The sequence below is a fragment of the Sylvia atricapilla genome, chromosome 15, assembly GCF_009819655.1.
Source record: "Sylvia atricapilla isolate bSylAtr1 chromosome 15, bSylAtr1.pri, whole genome shotgun sequence".
Classification (NCBI taxonomy): Eukaryota; Metazoa; Chordata; class Aves; order Passeriformes; family Sylviidae; genus Sylvia; species Sylvia atricapilla.
This window is the reverse complement of record NC_089154.1, coordinates 13,736,808-13,757,695: the sequence shown is the minus strand read 5'-3', so window position 1 is coordinate 13,757,695 and position 20,888 is coordinate 13,736,808. Positions and strand designations below refer to the sequence as shown.

Here is a 20,888-nt window from a genome sequence, read left to right as displayed (position 1 = left end):
AGAGTCCAAGTTCCTGTTAATTCTGTCCCTGTAAAATGCTTCAATACACACACAAGAAAAAAACAGAGAAGGCACTAAGGTAAAGAAGTCCTGGTGGAAGTTTTCCAAGCTACAACAAAGGTGTGTATTTGTAGGCAGAGCACTTCCTCTGAGTAGTCCAGGAGTTTGCAGTACAATTATTTGAAGCCATAAACAATTGACATAAATCTGGATGGCCAAAAGACACTGGCAACCTCACAGTGTGGCTGAGACCAAAAGTGTGGATGTAATCCAAGGTGGTACAAAAGCCCACCTGAAGCTAATGCTTAGTGTTAAGCTGCACACAGTGTTTTGTAAAGACAAATGAGTGACATAGATTTCCCTTTAAATTAAAACAGGCTTGCTAGTCACTGGTAAATTCCTGTTTTCCATGGTTAATTGGACTTGTCTTCCAATTACTGTTTCATTGCTTGATTTCAGCTCTAATAGGGGAAGAGTACAGGCAGGTGCATTTGAATACCTGGGATTATATTCTCTCTATTCTTTCTGATGAATAGTCTTACTCCACATGCGACTACTTGAAAATGGCACTGTTCAGTGCTGTTCAAAACCTGATTCTTTTACTTCTAATAAGAAATAGCTGTCAGTTTTAATGACAGATTCTGGTAAATGTAATTTCACCTCTGTGGCTCCAGCTTCTATTGAAAATAATGATGCACAGGAGTAACTCAAACTGAAATTCATGCCAGATGTAGCAGAAGGTTCAAATGACTCAACATGACCAGTAAGGGTGCAGCACTTTCCCTCCCTGACGTGGGCACAGGCTGAACTGTCACAGCCACAGGCAGCAGTCACCTTGCAGCATGCTGGAGGTGCAGCACTCCCAGCACTGGGCTCTGCCCACTCACTGCCCTCACTGGTCATTCTGGTGAGCTCTTCTCAGAAGGCAGGATCTCAGCACCCACTCTGTGTTTGTGGGGTACCACCCACATAGCCCCATCATTTTCCCTAAGTACTAATATACTTAAATTAAGAGTATGTGGGGGAGGAGGAGGAGGAGGAGGAGGAGGAGGAGGAGGAGGAGAGTTCTGGTCACCTGGTGAAATAAAACGATCATTTAGTGTGGATATCAGAGTGATCAGATGGCCTGTTAAACCTCCTCTGTGGAAGTGGATGTACTATGTACTGACTCTATTTCTGGTATTTTTGGTAGAAGTAAAAGGAGTTTAGGGCAGTCCATTGGGAGGAAGGGGGATGGGGCAGGTCACTTTGTGTGTCCTTGGTCCCCAAACCAGATCCCAGCTGATGGCACCAGCTTTGAGAGATGGTGAGCCCCAGCCCCTGCTGCCTTTGAGGCCCCTCGTCCATGCCACAGCTGGGGAAGAGAAAAGAAAAGAAAAGTGGGCAGTTATAGGAATCTGCAAGAAAAAGAAGAATGTACTTTTATATCAATGACTTGAGTCAGAATACAAGGAGGCTGAACTTCCCAGAAAGGAAGTTCACTAACAAGGAACCACAGATAACCTTCAGATGCCAAACTGAAAACTCTGGAGAAAGTAGACAATTCTCAGAAGGGAAAAAAACCACCCTGTACAAAGTATACTTAATATAACAAAGAGAAAGAAAGCAAAAGACAGACAGGACCTTGAAACTAAAAGAGGTATTAAACAGAAATTAAAGGGTCACTTAGATAACACTGAGCTGGAAAGCAGAAAAAAACAGAGTGGAGTAAAATTTTAACCTGGGCGGTAGGTATTTGTTCATACAGAGGAAGGTCAGATGGGACAACATTCCAGCACTGCTGTGGAGGAAACCAATGAGGAGTTAGCTGGCACTAGCACAGAGGGAGTACAATAAATAAAATAAAAAGGAAAAAAAGGAAAAGGACTGTGGAGGAGAAGAGACAAGGTACAAACAGAAGTGTGAAGAAAGAAGAAGCATAATATTGTATGGATAAAGAGGGAAAAAGAACACCTTGTTCTAGGACAGTTCATGGAAACCTGCAGATCTCCCAAACCTGTTTTATTAATTCCCAATGCACACACGTTTAAAGCTCTGTGTGTACAGAACTTTGCACATGGGAAGGCAACTGTCCATAAAAATTCAAAATGGACCAGGGAAAGCATTATCTCAAAGGCAAAGGATGTTCCACAACCCTGAGCCCAGAGGAGCAAAATGACATCTGACTGCTTCAGACATAAAATATTCTAGTGCAAGTGAGAGTGGATGCTGCTGATCTAAAAGCTACTAGACATTGCTACTGCTGTTATTTTAATATGGGATTCTTCCAGGTCAGTTTATCTTTTCATAGGTGTTAATTCTTTGAAGGAATCGTAGGTACATTAGAAAATGTATTATAAACAAATAGTAATTGCCTCCTCTTCAGCATATTTACACACATACTCTTAAAAAAAAAAAAAAAAGAGAGGAAAAAGAAAGGTAATTTCTGAGTATTCTTGCACATGAAATGAAAGCAACCAAAATTTTGATTTTTAGGCCATCAAGAGATGCATGTAAGAGCCCAGTAAAAGTATGCGAATATAAGTCCCAAGAACCTTCACATGAAAGACGCAAGCAGACACATCATTTTGCAGCCATCCTGCTAACCAGACAAGAAGTCTGAACAGTCCTGTTGGGTCTACTGTGAGATCATTACCTTAAGCCAATAAAAAGCAATGGGTCATATTTGTCAATTCGATTCCTCCAGGGATGAATGGAGCCCCTCTTGGCATGGTGCAAAAAGAGAAGTAAAACCACCCAACTAGAAAAGGGTGTCTGTGCTGAGTTCCCAGTGACTGCAATGGCTGAGTCACAGTGGGTTCTTGGACATGCAGGGGAGTTTTAGCAGGAAACCACCTACCACTTTATTTACAGCTCTCCTTCAGCTCTGCCATTCGACTCAGCTCGGGAGATGATTTTATCGTTCTACACGTTGTGGATGCAGTTGCACAGAGACACTTTCCAAAAGGCCACATGTGTTTAGCGTTGGTTTTTCGTGGGGTTTCAATACATTCACTTCAGATGGAAGAAATACTGCCCCTTCTGCCTCCTTCTCTCCATCGACTCAGATTTGTTTGAGTCATCCCTGAGCTGCACAGAGGCTTTGCATTGCTCAGCTCATCTGTTTAGAAACCACCATGCTGGTGTGTGTGCCGTGTGAGCACAGGCAGATGCAGTAGCACAAAAGCACTTATCTTCAAAATTTGAACGCTTCTGATGTCTTGTGATTAATTTTAAGTAAAGTGGGAGTTCCAAGACCCAGAAAAGCAGGAGGAAGCTCAGTTCTGCCAGCCTATCCTGCCCCAACTCAGTGATTTCCACATTCAGCACCTGGGAGAGTCTGGCTCTCCCACGTGCAGTACATTATCTTTTTGGCAATGAACATAATTAAAATAACACTAAGTTTGTATTTTAAAAAGCTACTCTGGAATGCTAGCAAAGTTTCTACTTTGTAGAACACAGAATTATCTATAGGAAACAGTGCTAAAAAAATCTAATTGTTTGCAAATTCCAGCCCTTAAAATTGAGACAGGGCTTTCCTTGTGTTTCCTGCCGATTCTGTTCTGGTTTTGTGAGAGTTGAGATCACATATTTCCCCAGCACCCCTGTGTCAGTCAGTGCACACGTGTCAGTGGGCAGATTTCAGGTGGCATATACAAATATAAATCTGATACTGCCCAGTTTGTCAGTTCTTGGCTTTGTAACCACGTACCACCAGCGTGGTGTGTGTACCAGGGTACAGGATGGCAGGAGGGCTGTGGTATGTGCTCTACTGAAGCAGAATTAGGAGTAGAAAATTCCTAATTAGGAGAACAAAAGAGGAAATGGAGTAATGATTCTCTGGAAGAGTGATGGGCTCTCTGCATAGCCTCATGACTGCACTGAAATCCCATTTTCAGAGGGGAATGGCTACTAACTGCCCAGAGATGAGGACTTGTCTCCAGTCATGGAGTGCTCCTCAGCGTGGTAAACCCAGGGGAGAAAAATGCACAGCCCCTCCCAAATCTGCTTCTGCCTGCATCTGGCATATTTCCCCAGCCCTGAGAAGGGGGCTGGGAGGAGATGATGGAAGAGACAGAACCCAAGACAATACCCATTTCTGTCTGCATACAGCAATATGCAGAATAGGTTATGTAAATTAGAATCAGCTACGGGACTTCTGGGAAGTTGGCAGTGACACTGTCAGTGTCACAGAGTTAAGGTATGAGTGAAATTAAGAGAGGAAAATATCTTAAAGCTGTTTCTAAATAACCAGTACAAACACACAGTTCATTCAGCAAGACTTGCTTTAGCAACCTACACTGGCAACTTCAGACGCTCAGGGTTGGTTTTTATGCTGCACAAAACTCTGCTTGTGGGTCATTTTTTGAATCCAGATTCAGCTTTACTCTTGCCTTTGAAGGTGACATTTGAGAGATCATCATAGGCAGAGCAGAGGAAGGGTGCTGCATGAATCATGAGAGATGATCTGTTTGCCAAAGCCCTGCAGGCTGAACCACTTTGGCATTTTGTGCAGGTCTGTCACATAAAGAGGACTCATACATGACCTGAAACAACTCAGTGAGTGCAACTCCCTACCAGCCAATGGGTTTGACCTCCCCAGGCTCCAGTCCAGTGTTTCCCTCTCACCCCAGATCACAGCCCTCCTCCTCTTCCCCCACCCTCAAAACCACGGGTTGATTCAAAATGAGCAGAAAACAGCCACCCTCAGATCTGCCTGCCACCTGCTAGTGGAAACTGGGAATTCACTGGAATTCATGGAACTGGAGGCAAGTCACACAGACATTACGCCCCTGATGCCACAGTTTATCTGGAGAGTTGATATTTTAGAGTTTCACGTATGTAGTTCAGTTTCCCTGAAATTAACCTCTGAAAAAAAAAAAAAAAAAAGAAAAAAAAAAAAAAAAGAAGAGAAAGATAAACCCACAGCCTTTCAGGGGATCAGAAACCAATTTCAGGAAACATTACCAACTTTGATGGTAAATGTAGCCACTGAGAGTAAATGCTTTCTTTTGTGTGTGTCTGTGTGTATTGGACCAAGTTTTTTATTGAATTTCCTAGAAACAGAGGAGTAAAAGTGTGGAATGCCATGACTTACTGCTGGAATACCACAGTGCACCCTCATCAGCAGTGAACTATTTTTAGTATGGCCCATGAGCAAACAAAAAGTGAAGATTTTTGATCCAGGCAAGCTGCTTTTTCCAGCCCTGACACTTGGAAGCCTCCAGTGCAGGGATCTTTTGGCAGCCCCTGCCTGGAGCTCCCCTGGTCTCTGGCCCAATGGTCAATCAATGACTGTCCTGGGGAAAATGGGACACTACGAAAGGAAGGATAAAATATCCAAGGAATAAAAAGACAGAAATAAATTGGAGGAGTTAGGCAGTGTCCTTTCAGCTAATTCAAAATTTGTAATGCAAGTGTATCTAGAAGAGAGCTTTGAATGTCTATGTCCTTAATATCTTCAAAAATAGGCTATTTTTAGCAGTAGATCTAATGTCAGGACTGCTCTATTCTGGGTGCAATCCTGCTTTTCCATTTTGCTAGAAACATCTTCTTACAGACCTCTGCCCAGCTGCCACTGGCAGCATTTTGGATGCAGAAGCCAAGTCTGCATGTGAAGTCACATTTGCATCATCCACCATATTCCTGAAAAAGCAACAGCATCAACTACAGAACACAATGTTCACCTTGCACAACAAAGGAAAGAATTTCTAAGAACACAGCCACTGTACTCTTGTTGCTGTGTTTATACACCACTGGGACAGGAAATCTTCTGTAGTGCTCTGATGAAACTCCTGCCAAGTCTTTAGTGAAGAAGTCTAAACTCGGAGAAATTTCCCCCTGACCAGAGCACAGACTCTGGGCATGGATTTGGGAAGATACTGGGGCATTCTTACTGTAGCCAGAAATTCTGTGTGTCTGGCCTCTGAAGCTCAGCGAACCTCTCGGGATGTGCAGGACCTTGTCTGAAGCTGCTCCACCTTTGCCAAGGGTAAGGACAGCACTGGATGAGGATTACAAAGGGTCTAATTGCAAAAAGTACTCCCTCTTAGTAATTTAACTTTCTCACAGACCCAGGAAGAGAGTATATAAACCTATTTATATGGGAAGTCATGAGAGAGAGCACAGTATTTAAATTTACATTCAATTCACATTCCTATGTTTATTGGTATTTCTTGCTAGCATTGTAGTAGGCGCTTAACTGTATCTATTTGCCTACAAAAGCTCTTGAGAGAAAAAGCCCCAACACTTGGCATGGGAAGAATTATATTTGCTTTGTCTTTACAAGTTATCACACAGCAAATCTGAATTTTAAACTGGTGATTGGAGAATTCTAATTATGGAACTTCAGCTTAGATATGGACTAAATCAGCAACTACCTGAAGGCTGTATTAATTTATGTTGGATGATGCTGCAGTGTCAGGAATATATAGATCATTTTGTTTATAAGTAAATCCTGAAGCTCATGGACACAGTTTTGGTAGTGCTGCAAAACTGAGAGGTAATTCAGTGGTATAAGACAGAGCCAGTACAGAGCAGCTGGAGCAAAGAACTCAGGAGAAGTACAAGTTTAAAGTGTTCTGTAAGAATAGCCCCAATTACCTTTTCAAAAGGCTTTGCTGTCAGTAAAGGTGTATTAGAACTACTTGTGCTTTCAGGCATCACAGGTCACTACCCACATGTCCGGGAAGCGTTTGAAGGTCATCTAGCCAAGCTCAATTCAATTTATGTGAATCAATTAAGGGTAAGGCTTCCTCTAGACTCATGATAAGAATTTTTGCCAGTATTTTCTTGTGTGACGTTATTGTGAACTGAAATAGATGTGCAGTTGAAGTACAGCACAGCACTCATTTCCAGTTTAACACAAGTGACAATAGGATTTCTCGCACACTCAGAGGACAAAGTGGCCCTGGAAAAGTGAGTCACCACAGACAGAAACCCTCCCTACAAGAGCAGGCTGGGAGATCTCTCCAGAACTCCTGCAGGAAATCCTCCAGGCTGGGCAATCTTCCCACTTACATATTCTCAATTATCTAATTTACTGATAGATGACATCAAGGCCTGCATGCTAAGCTACACTAATTTTACATAACAGTATATTTCTTCTTAATTAATCCAAAAGTGGGTGTAGTGAGGTCTGCATATAACTAATAAAAATATTTCTAAAATTAAAAAATGCTTCATTAATATTGTTGGATAATATTGTTGGATGATGTTGCTTTAACATCAGATGCCAAAAATTCTACATTTAAAAGTCTTTTTTATCTTTCATCAGAAATTGTCAGCTTATTCTCCTGATTCCTAGAAATTTTCCTGGAGCTGGAACATGATGAAGCTAATCCATTTTGCACTCAGCTTGTTGAGTTCACATGTAAAATTGGCTGAGGTTTGCAATAAACCTGGAGAGGGATAATGTCTGAAGGAAAAAATCCAATTCTTTTTCCACAAGAGCAATTATGGTGGCGTGTTTTTTTTTTCTTTTTCTTTTCTTGGCGAATGAGGAATTAATATTTGTACTCTGAAAAAACCTATTGACCCACTCATCAGGACCTATCCTTTCCCCAGGGACAGAGGAGGAACAGAAATCTGCGTAATTTCTCAATACTTTGAAGAACATAAGGCAATAAAATCTATATTGGATCAGTCTTCACAGTATAATGAAAGGTGCACATTCAGTATTTCTATTTGTTGGGTATAAGAGTTATTAGATATTGCAGAACCTAATGTATTTCATCATCAGAAGAGTTTGGTGGTTTATGATTTGGGATTTGCAACTGTTTTTTTTGTAAAAAACTGTAACTATTAATGAAGGTAGATTACAATCACAGTAGGAATACAGAGGTCAGCATATTGTCCATGGAAGATCTTTTCTCTGACTATTGATAGTGATTTATTCAAATTTCGTCATCCAGGTTTGATGGCTTCAAGTTTTAAAAATCCAACCAAATCATCTGAAGGTGTCTCAGGGAATTGTGGAAGAAGTAAGATTGTCCACCTGGATATGTCTGAGAAACTGCAGAACACTGCTTTGCCATCACCTTCTCATTCCTCACCTGTCCAGTGTGCTAATTCTGTCTCCTGTAACAGCACCACATCAGTCTTTGTTCACTTTAAGAACAGGACCATTTTCTTCCTTTTAATTTGGACTGTAGAATCTCTCTATATTCAAAGAAATGGAACTGAGATTTGGACCCATTTGACCCCATTAAGAATGAATTTTGTTCATTTTCTGTGGACTGAAAACCAAAGATGACGGAACACTTGAATCATTTCCTTTACCTCACCCCAACCATAAAAATCTCAGCCCATGTGTTGATTATGCCCAAGAATAAAATACATCAGAAACTGATTTCACAATCCTTGCCTTACTTCAATAGAAGCTCTGCATTTGCCTCTAGAATTGCAAGGAAAGTCATCAACACTGTCCACCTGCAGCAGCAAATGAAAATTTGTAGTCATGTAAACCATTTGGGAAAAACTAAACTGGCACCGAAAGGAAAGAAAACTGGTGGGAAATGCCTGAGAGAATGGGAAACTACAAAAGCAGAGAGTGAAGATGCCATTGAAATAGTAAGAAAGATCCATTGGAGACTTTTTTTGATTATTAATTGATGTTTTTCTTAGTATCCTCAAGGTTCCCACTTAAAAATAATTTTTCCTGAAGCTCCTCTCCCATGCAGTCTTTACAGTCAAATCCCCTTCCCATATCTCATGGATCTGTATCTGCCTGAAGACTCCAGCTGCATGTCCAAACAATAACCCTGGCTCCAAACCCCACAGCACTGTTCAACACCTGTGCCAAGGGACCACTCTCCTTTCGTGGGCTTGGGATCTGGAAGACACAAGAACAGAGAGCTGGAGAAACACTGTGGCTTCCAGCAAGGGAAACCATGGAAAGGGAGCAGAGCTCTGTACTGGCTCAGTCTGGAAAAGATTACTCCAGTGTTTTATTTCAGCCAGACTGGAATAAAATCAGCAACTGGCTCTGAAATTCAAGGGCTGTGTTCCTCCAGGCAGCACTGAAAGCTCTGCAGTCCAGCAGGTGTATCTGGAAGCCAAACTAGCTTCATATGCTGCTGCTATAACATGTCCAGCCCAGTATTTATTGCTGCAGTTCCCCCAAAGAGCACCCTGCTACCTCTGTAATTAGCACCAACATTATTTTTAAGGGTCCAAAGTTCCTTCATCATTTGTGGAGTATGCACATACAGACACACTCACACACAGTCCAGCAAGACCAATTTGTCATTTGGATTAAAAAAAACCACCAGAAAGCAGGCTGCCCTTTTACAGTATTTTTACCAACAATTTGAGACTTTCCCTTTTTTTTTTTTTTTTTTTTTTCCCCTCACTCAACTAATTTTGAAGAAGGATATCTAAACTACTGAAATGCAGAAAGTCCAAACCACCTTTTCACGTGGTTAAGTGCTCAGCGTTTTAATTCATGAGACTAATGTGAATCTTGATTTGACTTAGTTAATATCAACAAGGAACTTCCACTGAACATCAGACAGGATCCATTTAGTCTGGGCTCAAGGAAACCAGCATTAGCTACCCTGAGAAAGTCATTTACATCATTTAAAATAAACAATTCCAGAACAGCCAGCTGAGAAAGAAACTTTCCTCATAGCCTCAGACAGTTAATATATTGCTTATTTGAAAAATAGTAGTTTATATCTCTTACAGTGAAATATTTCAGACAACATGGACTATTCAAAGGAACTTAAGGGACAGAGAGGGTCAGCTGTCCCTTAGCTGAGGGGACTGCCTTAATCCACAATTCAGCTTAATTTGCTCAACTTCCCAACCCCACAGTTCTCCATTCTCGTCAGTACACATGTGCACATCCTTTTTAGGAGATAAAATCACTAATTCCTCTAATCCATCCCATCTTGATGGGATCTAACTTGTACATTCTCTGCAAAACAGCACAAATTCCAGTTCAGACAGAATTAATTGTTGCTGTACCAATGCCTGCCCTTGTCTAGGTAGATGCTTATCTACCAGTACAAATTGGTGTTAACAAATTGGCTTGTTAACAGATTGGTGGCATACTCAAAATGTATTTTGTTCTTGGCATAATGACAAATTTGCTGTTGACTGACAGCCTGGTCTGACACACATTGTTCTTCAGTGATACCTACCTTGATAACTAATACCAGTGTAAACTGAGTCACATCTGTAGCTGTTTTACCTAGAAGAATTGGCTAAAAGGATAAGATGAGCTATATTCATCAGGCCTACTTTATTAGCTCTTAACTTAGAAAATGATTGACTGGATAGTATTGGAATGGAGATGTGTGAGGAAATGTCTTGTCACAATAGCTGCATCTCTTGGACACGTCCTGTTTAAAGGCATCAAACTCTAACCCAAATACTTCGTCAGTGGGTGACAGAGGTTCACACATGGCTCAGTGCTGCTGGTTTCACTGCATCTGAAAGCAGACTCAGAGACAGTGTGGTGTCTAATTTACTTGCAAAATCAAAGAATTCCGATTTCAAGGGTTTCGTTTAAATGAAAATTCAGATTCTGGAGAAGAAAACAAAACCCACTAAAACAGGAAGGATGGTATTGTGGTTAAGTTTCTAGTATAGTGCTGTGAAGACCTGAATTATGTTCCATTCCTAGCCCTTCTGCAGACTATCTCACTCTGTGACTTCAAGCAAATCACTGAATCTCTTGGTGCTTCAGTTCCCCTTTTCTAAAGATGATGTTGGCGATTTGATCAGTTTAGATACTGAGCACATTCATGTAAGAGCTACAATGTACAGTATCAGCACAAGAGAGGCTCTAACCTCAAAAGACTCAAATATGTGACCCTATTTACTGAACTGTTTTTGAAATAAAATACCAAACTCTGTACCAAACTCTAAACATGCTGTCCCACAGACACATTGGCCTGCCCATTAATCCAGAGTCATAACAGAATCAGGGTCTGCTTCTATTCTCAAAAGCTAGGAAAAAGCTAAAATAGGGAATGCCTGTTGGTTTTCTAAGCCTTTCAAGTTTTCTGATATTTTTTTTTTTCCCCAGAGGACTGTCCCTGCAGTGGGGATGAATTCAACAGGGTGTGGAATGCCCCATAATGGAATTTATAGTGGGGAATACCACACATGGTATCACAACCTCCTCCCTCCTGGTGGTTTCAGAGGGTGAGGAAAGGCTTGGAGCACAAATAGAGGAAGCTCTGCCTGCATTATTTTTCTGTTAGTTGGGCTAAGAGTGTGGGGTTTAGAAAACTGACCAACAGGCAAATGTCTCACGTATCCCCAAGAGATACAGTACTCTCCTACCTTCAAAACCATCTTCAGAACCATGTTTTGTCTCTTGCTGCCTCCTGGCATTCCTATTCCCAGTGCTTTCTAAACAGATTCTGTCACCTTTGTCCTGTTTCTAGCCAGTAAGTCGTGCTCCTGCTGCACAAATGCCCAGCAATTCCTCTGAATTTTCTGTCATTTTTTCCAAACAGTTTTTACAAAATAGGGGTAAGGATTTTCATGCTCGACAAAAGCTGAGTTTGTGCTTTATCCTAGCTCTTGGAGCCTTACTGATATGAACCTTTAGAGCAAAAGCATTTACTTTCCTGCTCTAGAAACAAGGGAGGAGAGAAGATGGAGAAATGTCTCCAAATAGTTTCCTCTCCAGATTTTGCTTTTCTTTTCTGAGACCATCAGCAGGGAAGGGAACACAATTTGTTTCTCATGTGGAGAAAAACAGGCATTTCACACGGAAGGCTTTACTTACCAAACAGCCTCTAATTCACCTCGCAAAAAGCAGCAAGTGCTCCTTACGCTGCTGAGCACGGATCAGAATCACCTGGAGTGGCAGCAGTGCTTTCACCTTCAGTCCTTGGTGCAGAGATGTGTCCCCCCGTGCTCTGTCCAGCAGCTCCGGCCCGGCTCCATTTCTGCGCTGCCCTCTGCTGGGTACAGTGCCCGCAGCCTGTCGGATCCTGCCCTTCCCAGGCACACACCGCCGGGGCTGGAGGCGAGGATGCAGGAAAGGAAACCGAAGGATGGGAATGGAGGGTTGCAAAAATGAAACATGAGTGAGCAAAACTGGAGGTTTCCCAAGAAAGCTCAGCTTGTGGGACCCTCACATGTAAACCCTCAACTCCTGTCACAAAAACGTCACTCACTGTGCAAATCTCCTTCACCCGCTACAGCTGAAGCCTGCTTGTCCTGGGCAAGCCTTTCTAAGGCATTTCATGGAGCATCCCGGACCACTCTCACTGCGATTCGCCTAAGGATGGTGTCAAACTTCATAAGGAACAGCCTGACACACTTGGCTTCTGGTGTCCAAGCTGGCAGGTTCACTCCATCACTCTCCTCTGCAACTGGGAGTTTACCTTTGCAACAGAATATTATTACCACATTCCTGCTCAGTGAACACGACTTTTTGGACCAGCACTTTGTCAGCTGCACTACAGTCCATGGCAGACAGACTGCACGTGCACCTGCAGGATCTTTCTTTCCCCTGTGATCTTACAAAATTAAAAATTACATGAGAGTGAAACAGCTTTCCTGGCACATCTACAGCAACCTTCAGCCAACTCCTTCTCATGTGAGAAACACACACCCCACTATGCTGGATTACAGCCATGGAGTGCTTAAAGCCACAGCGACAGCAGGACAAGGCTGAGGCAGCAGGGAGGGAGCTGGCTGGACACCTCGGGCACTGAGGGAGGAGTCAAGAGGATCTGAGCTGTACTTTCAGTTCTGATTTACCTTATCTTGACAAAGTTAAGCACTTCAAACCTCTTTTGTTTGGAAGATGGGGAGGGGGGAGGAAGGGGGCTTTGTCTTGGAGAAGACTTTAAGCAGTTAAGGGCAAGGCTGTATTACCTGTGTGAACACCAACAATGCCTTATCCAAACCAGCCACGGAATCCTGCATGGAGCACACTATGCCACAGCAAAGAGTGGCAGTATTGCATGTTCAAATTCTAAGGGAAGTTTCAGTTCCACTATTCTTTTATGCTTTTGCTTTTTACAGTAAGGCAGATGAGCTTCCTCCAGCAGTTTATGCCAAACCTTGACTAAAGCACTGTTGCTCAAAACCTGAGAGGAGTCTGAGCATAAAGTGAATCTCTGTGCCAGGTCTTAAAATTAATGGCACACTGCTTCTCCAAATTCATGACAACTATGCTCTTGCATGGCAGAACATAAGCAGTAAATTTTGGTGGATAAAAAATCATCAGAAATTTCCAGTCACCTATTGTACACTGGCTGCACATCACTGTAAGGTGCTCAGCTGCCATCAGGTTAAGTCAGTTTGTGACCACACTCGACTTTGAAAAGAGTATTTAGCTCAAACCAGGAAATACATTCCCTCAGCTTCATCCCAAAGGACAACTTAAAGGCATTGTCAGCCTCTCTCCCCTTAATCGTTCGACAGAGATCCTTTTCATTGTCACAAAACATTGTGTTAACTGCAGGAAAACTTCTTTGCCTTTAAAATTTGGTGGTAATTACTTTAAGAAACATCTCCTTTGGAAGAAAGCACGCTTTTCTGAGCCGAGCCTGCCCACGGGAGCACATAAGATACTGCTGGGGTATTAGAGGTTTCAAATCTTCTGAGTGAGCAAGAGAACATTCCACATCTCCTGCACTGGCTGCCGGCAAGGTTATAAATACAGCTGGGACTTGAACAGTTACTTTTAATTCTGATTACCCTAGAAAAAAAAACCCAGGGAAATTCTCCTTAGAGAACTCAAACCCCAGCGAAGCATCTTTACAGTCTTCTCAGTGGAAGGCTCATAAGCTTTTTTGAACGCTTTTCACACTTGGAGATGATTGGTCTAATGTTTTGTCCTCTCTTGAACATTTAAGTTACACAGTAATCCTCTCACCTCTCCTGTCCCCGCTGCCCTGTAACCTCTGAGGAGAGCAGCTATTTTTCAGACGGATAGAAGAAAACTGAGGAGAGCCGAGGGGCGCCCCCAGCGGCGGCCGCTGCCCGCCCTAGGGAAAGCGAAAGTGAACGAGGCCACATGTTTTCCGAGAAGGCGGGGGCGGAGCCGAGCCGAGCCCGGCCGGGTATAACAGCGGCCGGAGCGATGCGCGGGCACAGAGCGCTGCAGCGGCCGGCAGCGCTGGACGTGCCGCTCGCCCCGCGGCAGCCCCGGCTCGCCGGAGGATGCTCGGCCGGCCGCCGGGGCCAGGACCAGGACTAGCAGCGGCACTGGGACCGGCAGCGTGCGCTGCGCTCCGGGGACGGCCCCCGCCCGCGGCACCCCGAGGTAAGGGAGGGTCTCTGCTCGGGGGATTGTGCCAACAGCGACGTGCACCGAGAGCGCTCGGGCGCCGCGGAGAGACGAGCGCAGATTTCGGAGGAGCCCTGCCAGATGTGAAAAGAGCGCGCTGGCTTCCAGAGTCTTTGCCCTTTAATCTTTTTTTTTTTTTTTTTTAAATGCATTTTCCCCTCCCTTTTTGGCTCGGTGTCCGTGCTCAGACAGAGCTGCCGTGCCCGGTGTATAGCAGTGGGACGAGCACTAAAGGGAGCTCTCAGATGGGTTCGCAGGGCCCCGTGCCGCCCGTGGGAGCCGGGACCACCCGCGGCCCGCAGGAGGCTCCGCTCCGCCGCAGTGGTGGCACCCTTGTCCCAGATCCCTGCCCTGGCCTGCGGGTCCGAAGACTGGCGTGTCCCGTGTTTGCTCTGTGCACTTTGGAAAGGCACTGCGAACTCTCGCTTGGCTCCCTACGGCTTCTGCTAGCGAGTCCTTCGATTTTTAGATCTCGGGCTTAGTGCTTATTTCTCCCCAGAGCGCCTTGAAACTGAATTTTTAACTTAAATACTGAGCGATAATCCTGGCCCGGTAATTGGAAAAACTGGCATCAGTTTCCTTCTGCTGTGCAAAGCAAGCCCAGTGCTACTTTCAGCCTGTTGCTTGCCAACTTACGGATTTTATAACCCTCGTAGGTGCTTGAGGAGGTAATATGACCTAAATTAAACCAAACATCAAGTTGTTAAATTAGCATAGACAGGAATCCAGCGGCATGCTTTCTTTGAAATCCTCATTAGCATGTTACCTTGAACTGTGAGACGGCCGAGGGATTCATTTCTGAGAATCCTTCAAGGTTTCTCAACAAGCTGCTGCTGCAGATCTATATCTGACTATAGGGATAAATCCTAAAATCTATGCTTGCCAGTAAGGTCAAGGCAGCCGGCGGAGATGTATTGAACCACACTGTCAGAGGCAGACGTTTCAGGCCAAACTCATTCCTGGTGCAGCGCTGCTAATTCCTTTGAAGTAACACGAGGGATGAATTTAGTCCCTTATGTTGAAAGATATATCAATAGGAAGCAATTTAGATTGGGCTACTTAAAGTGCATGTGATACAAAAAAGAGAGAGAGACGGCGGAGTAATGCTTTAAGGGTTCACAGAGGTTGATTTGTATAAGCTCGTAGGTTGTAGCACTGCTGTCCCGAGGGGAACTTGGGGAATGGAAATTGCCTTTTATGGCTCAGCCTCAGGTTAACAGGAGAGAGGATACAAGTTTTAGGATTACTGTGTAAAGTGACCGTGTTGCAGGCTGCACCTCCAAGTTACACTTCAGTCCTACAGTGGCACCTCACCTCACTCTCTTCCCCGAGTTTCTGGGAACACAGCCATCACCCATTTTCTCTTTTTCACACAATGCATGCGCTAAATAATGACATTGTGTGCCGAGTTCTGACATCGTAGCTGGGAAGGCAGAAAAATTGGTAATTCAAGTTGTAAAACCCTGAAAGGGCTCATGGCATGGAAACTGTATTATCTTCTGTAGCTGTTAATGATCCTTGCTAACTATTTTTAGAGCTTCGGAGTTTGCTGTAGCGAAAGGCTGCTAATCTTGTCCAAAGGAGAGCAGTTGTTTGCCCGGTGTAAATTGGAAAACGAATATTTTATTATTTTATAATGAGCGGGAGGTGTATCAATGGAAGAGCTGGTCATTCAGCGATTGCAGTCTCCGGGGATCGATCTCACATGGTCTCTCTCCTTGGCATTTCAGAGTAGCTGCTGGAAGAACGCCCTGCCGTAGCCGCTGACGCTATGGAAGACCGCATCCGCTGCTCTCGGCTGTAGGATGGTAGTGCACAGCAAGGTGTCAGCAGATAATGCACTTGGAGCAGACCCAAGACGGCTTCTTGACCCTCCGGCACGGGATCGCTCACAGGCTCGAGGCTTCCAGGGCCCCGGCCGGCCCGGCACTGTGCAGGCACAGGGCAACACACACTTCCGAACCTTTCGCTCGCAAGCGGATTTCAGCAGCATCACCCGAGCCAGCAGCCTGCTGGATGCCTGTGGCTTCTACTGGGGGCCTCTGACCGTCAGCGCTGCCCACGAGAAGCTGAAGTCTGAGCCTGAGGGCACCTTCCTCATCAGGGACAGCACACAAAAGAATTGCTTCTTTGCCATCAGTGTTAAGACTGCGACTGGACCCACCAGTATCCGGATTAACTTTCAGACCGGGCGTTTCAGCCTGGATGGCAGCAAAGAGACTTTTGACTGTCTTTTTAAGCTGCTGGAACATTACCTAAGCTCCCCGAGGAAGGTACTGATTACCCCCCTTCGCAAGGTCCGGGTGCAGCCGCTGCAGGAGCTCTGCCGGAAAAGCATCGTGAAGAGTTTTGGAAGAGAGAACTTAAATCAGATCCCACTCAATCCTGTTTTAAAGGACTATCTGAAATCCTTCCCATTTCAGATATAAGTGCAGCATTAACTGTATAGGGACACATTAGACATGTGTAATGAAATCCAGCTTCCTGGGTTTTTAAATATGTTTGACAGTGAGCAAACTTATTTTTGTAGCAATTTACTGTATTTTGTGATGGAACCTGAACACTTGACTTCTTATGTTTACAAAAACTGTTTGCACAAACCTGGGGTTTTAAAACCCTGGCATAATTTTTCTGCCAAGCAGAATGTTTTACTATTTTATAATATTTTTAACGGTATTAACGTAATAAACTTTATTGTCACAGTTTTTAAAAAAAATAGCATCTCTGTTTTTAGTTTTAAATGCTCTGGCAGCTCTCCTGCTGGCAGACTTAACTGCTTAACTGAGTGTGTAAGTGCAGACAGGTCTCCTCCACGTGGTCCTGCTTCTTTGCCCTACAAATTAGTCTGTCTTAGTGCTAGCCCAGCAGGCAGAGGGTTCCTGCAAAAGCCTACAACAAAAAAGGGCAAGCAAGTAGAAAATATACCCGGGGAGAATCTGCCCAGGAATCCATCTCTCCTAAATCCATGAGAGCAGGGACAATGTATTAAGACTGCAGCAATGCACAGTTTTTGACAGAGTAAATCAAACCCTTGGCTGAGCAAACTGCACCAGCACTGCCTTGCCTTGTTTCTGTTGAAAAGTGCAAAGCCCTGAGCTAGAAGAGGTTGCTATCTGACATAACTAAACCCCATGAACCTTGGTGGGGAAAAATAAAACTGTCCAGAAATGCTTTTCATATTTATTTTAAAGTCTGTGACCACTGTATCATTGTGGTGCATTGGGGAAAGGATAACTTGGTTCCCTTTGAAAATTTGCATACAGAAAAGGCAAAGGTGCAGACATCCTTAGACCAAAAAAAAAGATGTTTCTCATCTGAAATTTCTCTTTATCTACAGAGCAGAGATTTGACACATAAAAAGAATCTCATCACTTAGCTCCATTACAGGATCCAGAGAACATAAGCCTCTGCATTTGCAGCTGTAATTTCTAGTGGCTAAACTGCATTCAAAGAAAGTTAAACTACATTAGACTGCTCTGTTTCCATCTGCTCATAAAACACAAAAACAGTGCCCCTAGAAACTGCAGCTGTGAATGACTTGAGATGCCCGAGTTGGCAAAGTGTCACCTGCATAATGAGAAAGTGATTCTCCTCCCCCCCAAGCATTTCCTGAAATCCATGAAAAGCTGACTTAGAAAACCAGCTGAACCAAATCACTTCAAAGAAGACACAGAGTCTTTCACAGAAATGTACTCTATCAGCCCAGATCTGCAGTGCTTACAGGAACTGCAAGCAGTAAATGAAGTCATCTTCAGAGTTTGGGAGATAAAATGTCTCCTGTAATTCACATTCCTCTTTAAGATAAAACCACTTTTAGGAGACAATGAGTGTATGTTCTATAGTGATCCATACTGAATCATTTGTTTAATGTTTACCAAATCAGCTCTTATGGATGTTTCCTTGGAATGAATAGGTTTCCTCCTCAGACATGACTAAGGATCACTCAGTGGGACTGGACATGATGAAAAAAGGGAAAAAGAACACACAGGCAGTATCATGTGAGTTTCTGGTGTGTTGCTTCCCTAAAAATGTTCTTTAGGCCAGTCCTAGAACAGCAGAAAGCATTTCTGCTTAATTCTAAAGCTGGAATTAGTTGTCAAATGATGCATTTTCCCACAGCAACTGCAAGGATATAAATCTGGGAAGTGGTGAAGGCTGTGCTATGCAGCAGATAGGAGACCGGAGCAAAGCTACTGCCTGAATGTGAATAGCACTGTTAAATTGGAGAAAAGTCTTTGTAGGGTGAAGGCTGCCAGACTGGTTTGCAGACAGCAGAGATTGTTATCCCTTTCCCATACTCCCAGCCCCACACTAGTATCTTTTAACCCTTCAGGCTCCAAACGAATGGCTGCTTGCCCTGCTACACAGAAGAGTGCCCACATGGCAGCATTACTGGTAGAACAAGCACAATGTCACTTAGAAGGTTCTCTGCTACCCCTGAGAAAACAAAGCAAAACTAGACCTAGATACAGAATAAGGGGCTTCCCACTGAGAGGTGTGGAATGAAAAGCATAAGGATTGAGTTAATATCATTTTCTTCCTATTAGAAACAAACTTGTTTTCTTTCTTTCTTCTATTGCTTTAGAGTAAGTTTAGTAGAAATAAGCTATATCCTTCTACATGAGTTGCCTAAATACCTTGATTTTGTCTTTATTAAGAAATGGAAATATGGGATAGCTCAGAAAAAAATTATATAACCAAAACTATAAGGAGAAGAATGTCAGAATTGTATAAAATGCCTCTTAGGAGGAGACAAAGCTGACTTGTATTTTTAAATTACATTATCTTTATGTGCCCTTTTTTTTACCCCTTCCTTTCCTTCTCTCTTTCTCCCCAGCACACAATACAGTGGCCAGGCAGATTCTCCTTCTAGTAGGTATATGTGGGTTGCTCCAATGCACTAAGGAAATCCTAACCACAGGATGTCTGTTCACAATATCACTCTGACTTTCCTTCTGTAAGAGCAAATGAAGGGCTCTCCAAAACTCTGCTTACCTGTGCACACTGATTTAAGGCTGGTGTCACATCTAAGGGCCACAGCAGGGATCTCCTGAAGATTTCTGTAGCAATTTCAGCTGTCAAATCTCTCATCCTCAGTTTTAATAAAGCACCAGCGAGGTCAAGTAGGGGATTTGCAGTACTCTGCACCTAAAGCAGTAGAAACATGGAACAGATTTCACTCCCTCCTGCTAAAGAGCACATGAAGAGTGGTGATTCCTGTCCCTTTCCCTCACCCAGCTCTTTCTGACTGTGGCCGCAGAGTGGAGTAAACACTCACCCCGTTAAAGGGCTCTGGGAGAATTTTTGCCATGCTCAGGAGCACAGCAAAGCTTTTGAAGAGGCTGCAATATTCAGAGTCAGTGGGGAAGGGGCTGTTTTAGAAGGATGCCCTTTGCAGCGCGGCCGTGTGAGCTCTGGGCTCCTGAGGCCTCCTCACACTGACACCTGCTGACTGCGTTAAATCACACTGCGACGGCTGGAAGACACTCACTAACGAGCAGAGCCAATTAATAAACCTGTAGAAATTGAGCAAACCGGTTTATTTCAGCCGTGGAGAGCCACCGAGGGCTGAGGAGGAGGAGGAGCCTGCTGAACGCCGCGCTGAGGCTGTGGTCACACTAATTCTGTTACCATTGAAGTCATTTACAAGAAGTGAGCCTTCAGCTGCAGTCAGCACTGGTGCTATTTTCAACAGAGAAAAAAAAAAAAAAAAAAAACCAAAAAAACTCTGTCCCCTAGGGCAAGATGCTGCCCTTATCTAGCCATCAATACTCTTCACCCCGCGGGTACTGACAAAGGCAGTGTAACAGGGATTAATTTGGATTCTATCCATGGCAAAGCCCGGGATAGAATTGCCCGGGCCATAAGTCTCCAGGAAGTTTCTCCCAGTTGTCACAAAGTGCCAAGACTTCTCATGGCTTCTAACTTACCGTGCTTCTGCATAACTCAGATCGTGTCACTGTCTCTGTGTTGCTGTTTCCCAGCACAGCAGCCAAATTGACAACACCTTAGTTCACTTTGCTCCTTGCACTGCCATGGAATAACAGAAACGGGCCGGCAGGAAGCGTACAGAGAACCCAGCTTCTCCCACACAAACCACTGCTCAAGTAGGGCAAAGCAGCAAATGCCAGGGTCACAAACTGCTCCTGACTGATGACAGCTGAGTTACCCACACGCCAGAAGTGTTTCCCCTCTGTCTGCAGCTCAGTGACAGCCCCTGGATGTAGCTACTGAAGACAAGGATGACAGATGATTGTGCACAGCAAAACAATTTCTCTATAATCTTCAGCTCAGAGAGGAGCAGATACACTGTGAAGGTGGAATATCAGCCAAACAGAATAAAGCAAATAACTAACTTGCACCATGAGCCCCATTCACTCAGTTTCTTTTGTTCTGTTCTTCATAATTTAGCAAGGCAAAGTAGGATCACCCTTCTGTTGTCATTTGAATCTCAGTTACTCTTAATTTCAGCTATTCTTTGTAGCTCCCAGCCACGTAAAAAAATCGTAAATCTGGTCATTACTCTTAAAGTGATACAGAGGATATTGTTCAAACATCTGTAGTAAAATTTTAGGTGCACCAGAATCAATTTCCTGGGAATGACTGACTTTTCTGCAGATAGTTTTATTAAGTAACAGTAAGT

The 20,888-nt window shown here is 43.8% G+C and overlaps 1 protein-coding gene across 1 annotated transcript; it reads left to right on the top strand.

The window, feature by feature from the left end:
• The first annotated feature begins 14,069 nt into the window (after positions 1-14,069).
• On the top strand, positions 14,070-16,961 carry SOCS1 (suppressor of cytokine signaling 1). The gene is made up of 2 exons (XM_066330251.1): positions 14,070-14,221; positions 15,976-16,961. The coding sequence occupies exon 2, from the start codon at positions 16,051-16,053 to the stop codon at positions 16,672-16,674; it is 624 nt and encodes a 207-aa protein (XP_066186348.1). The 5' UTR covers positions 14,070-14,221; positions 15,976-16,050; the 3' UTR covers positions 16,675-16,961.
• The last annotated feature ends 3,927 nt before the right edge of the window (positions 16,962-20,888 follow it).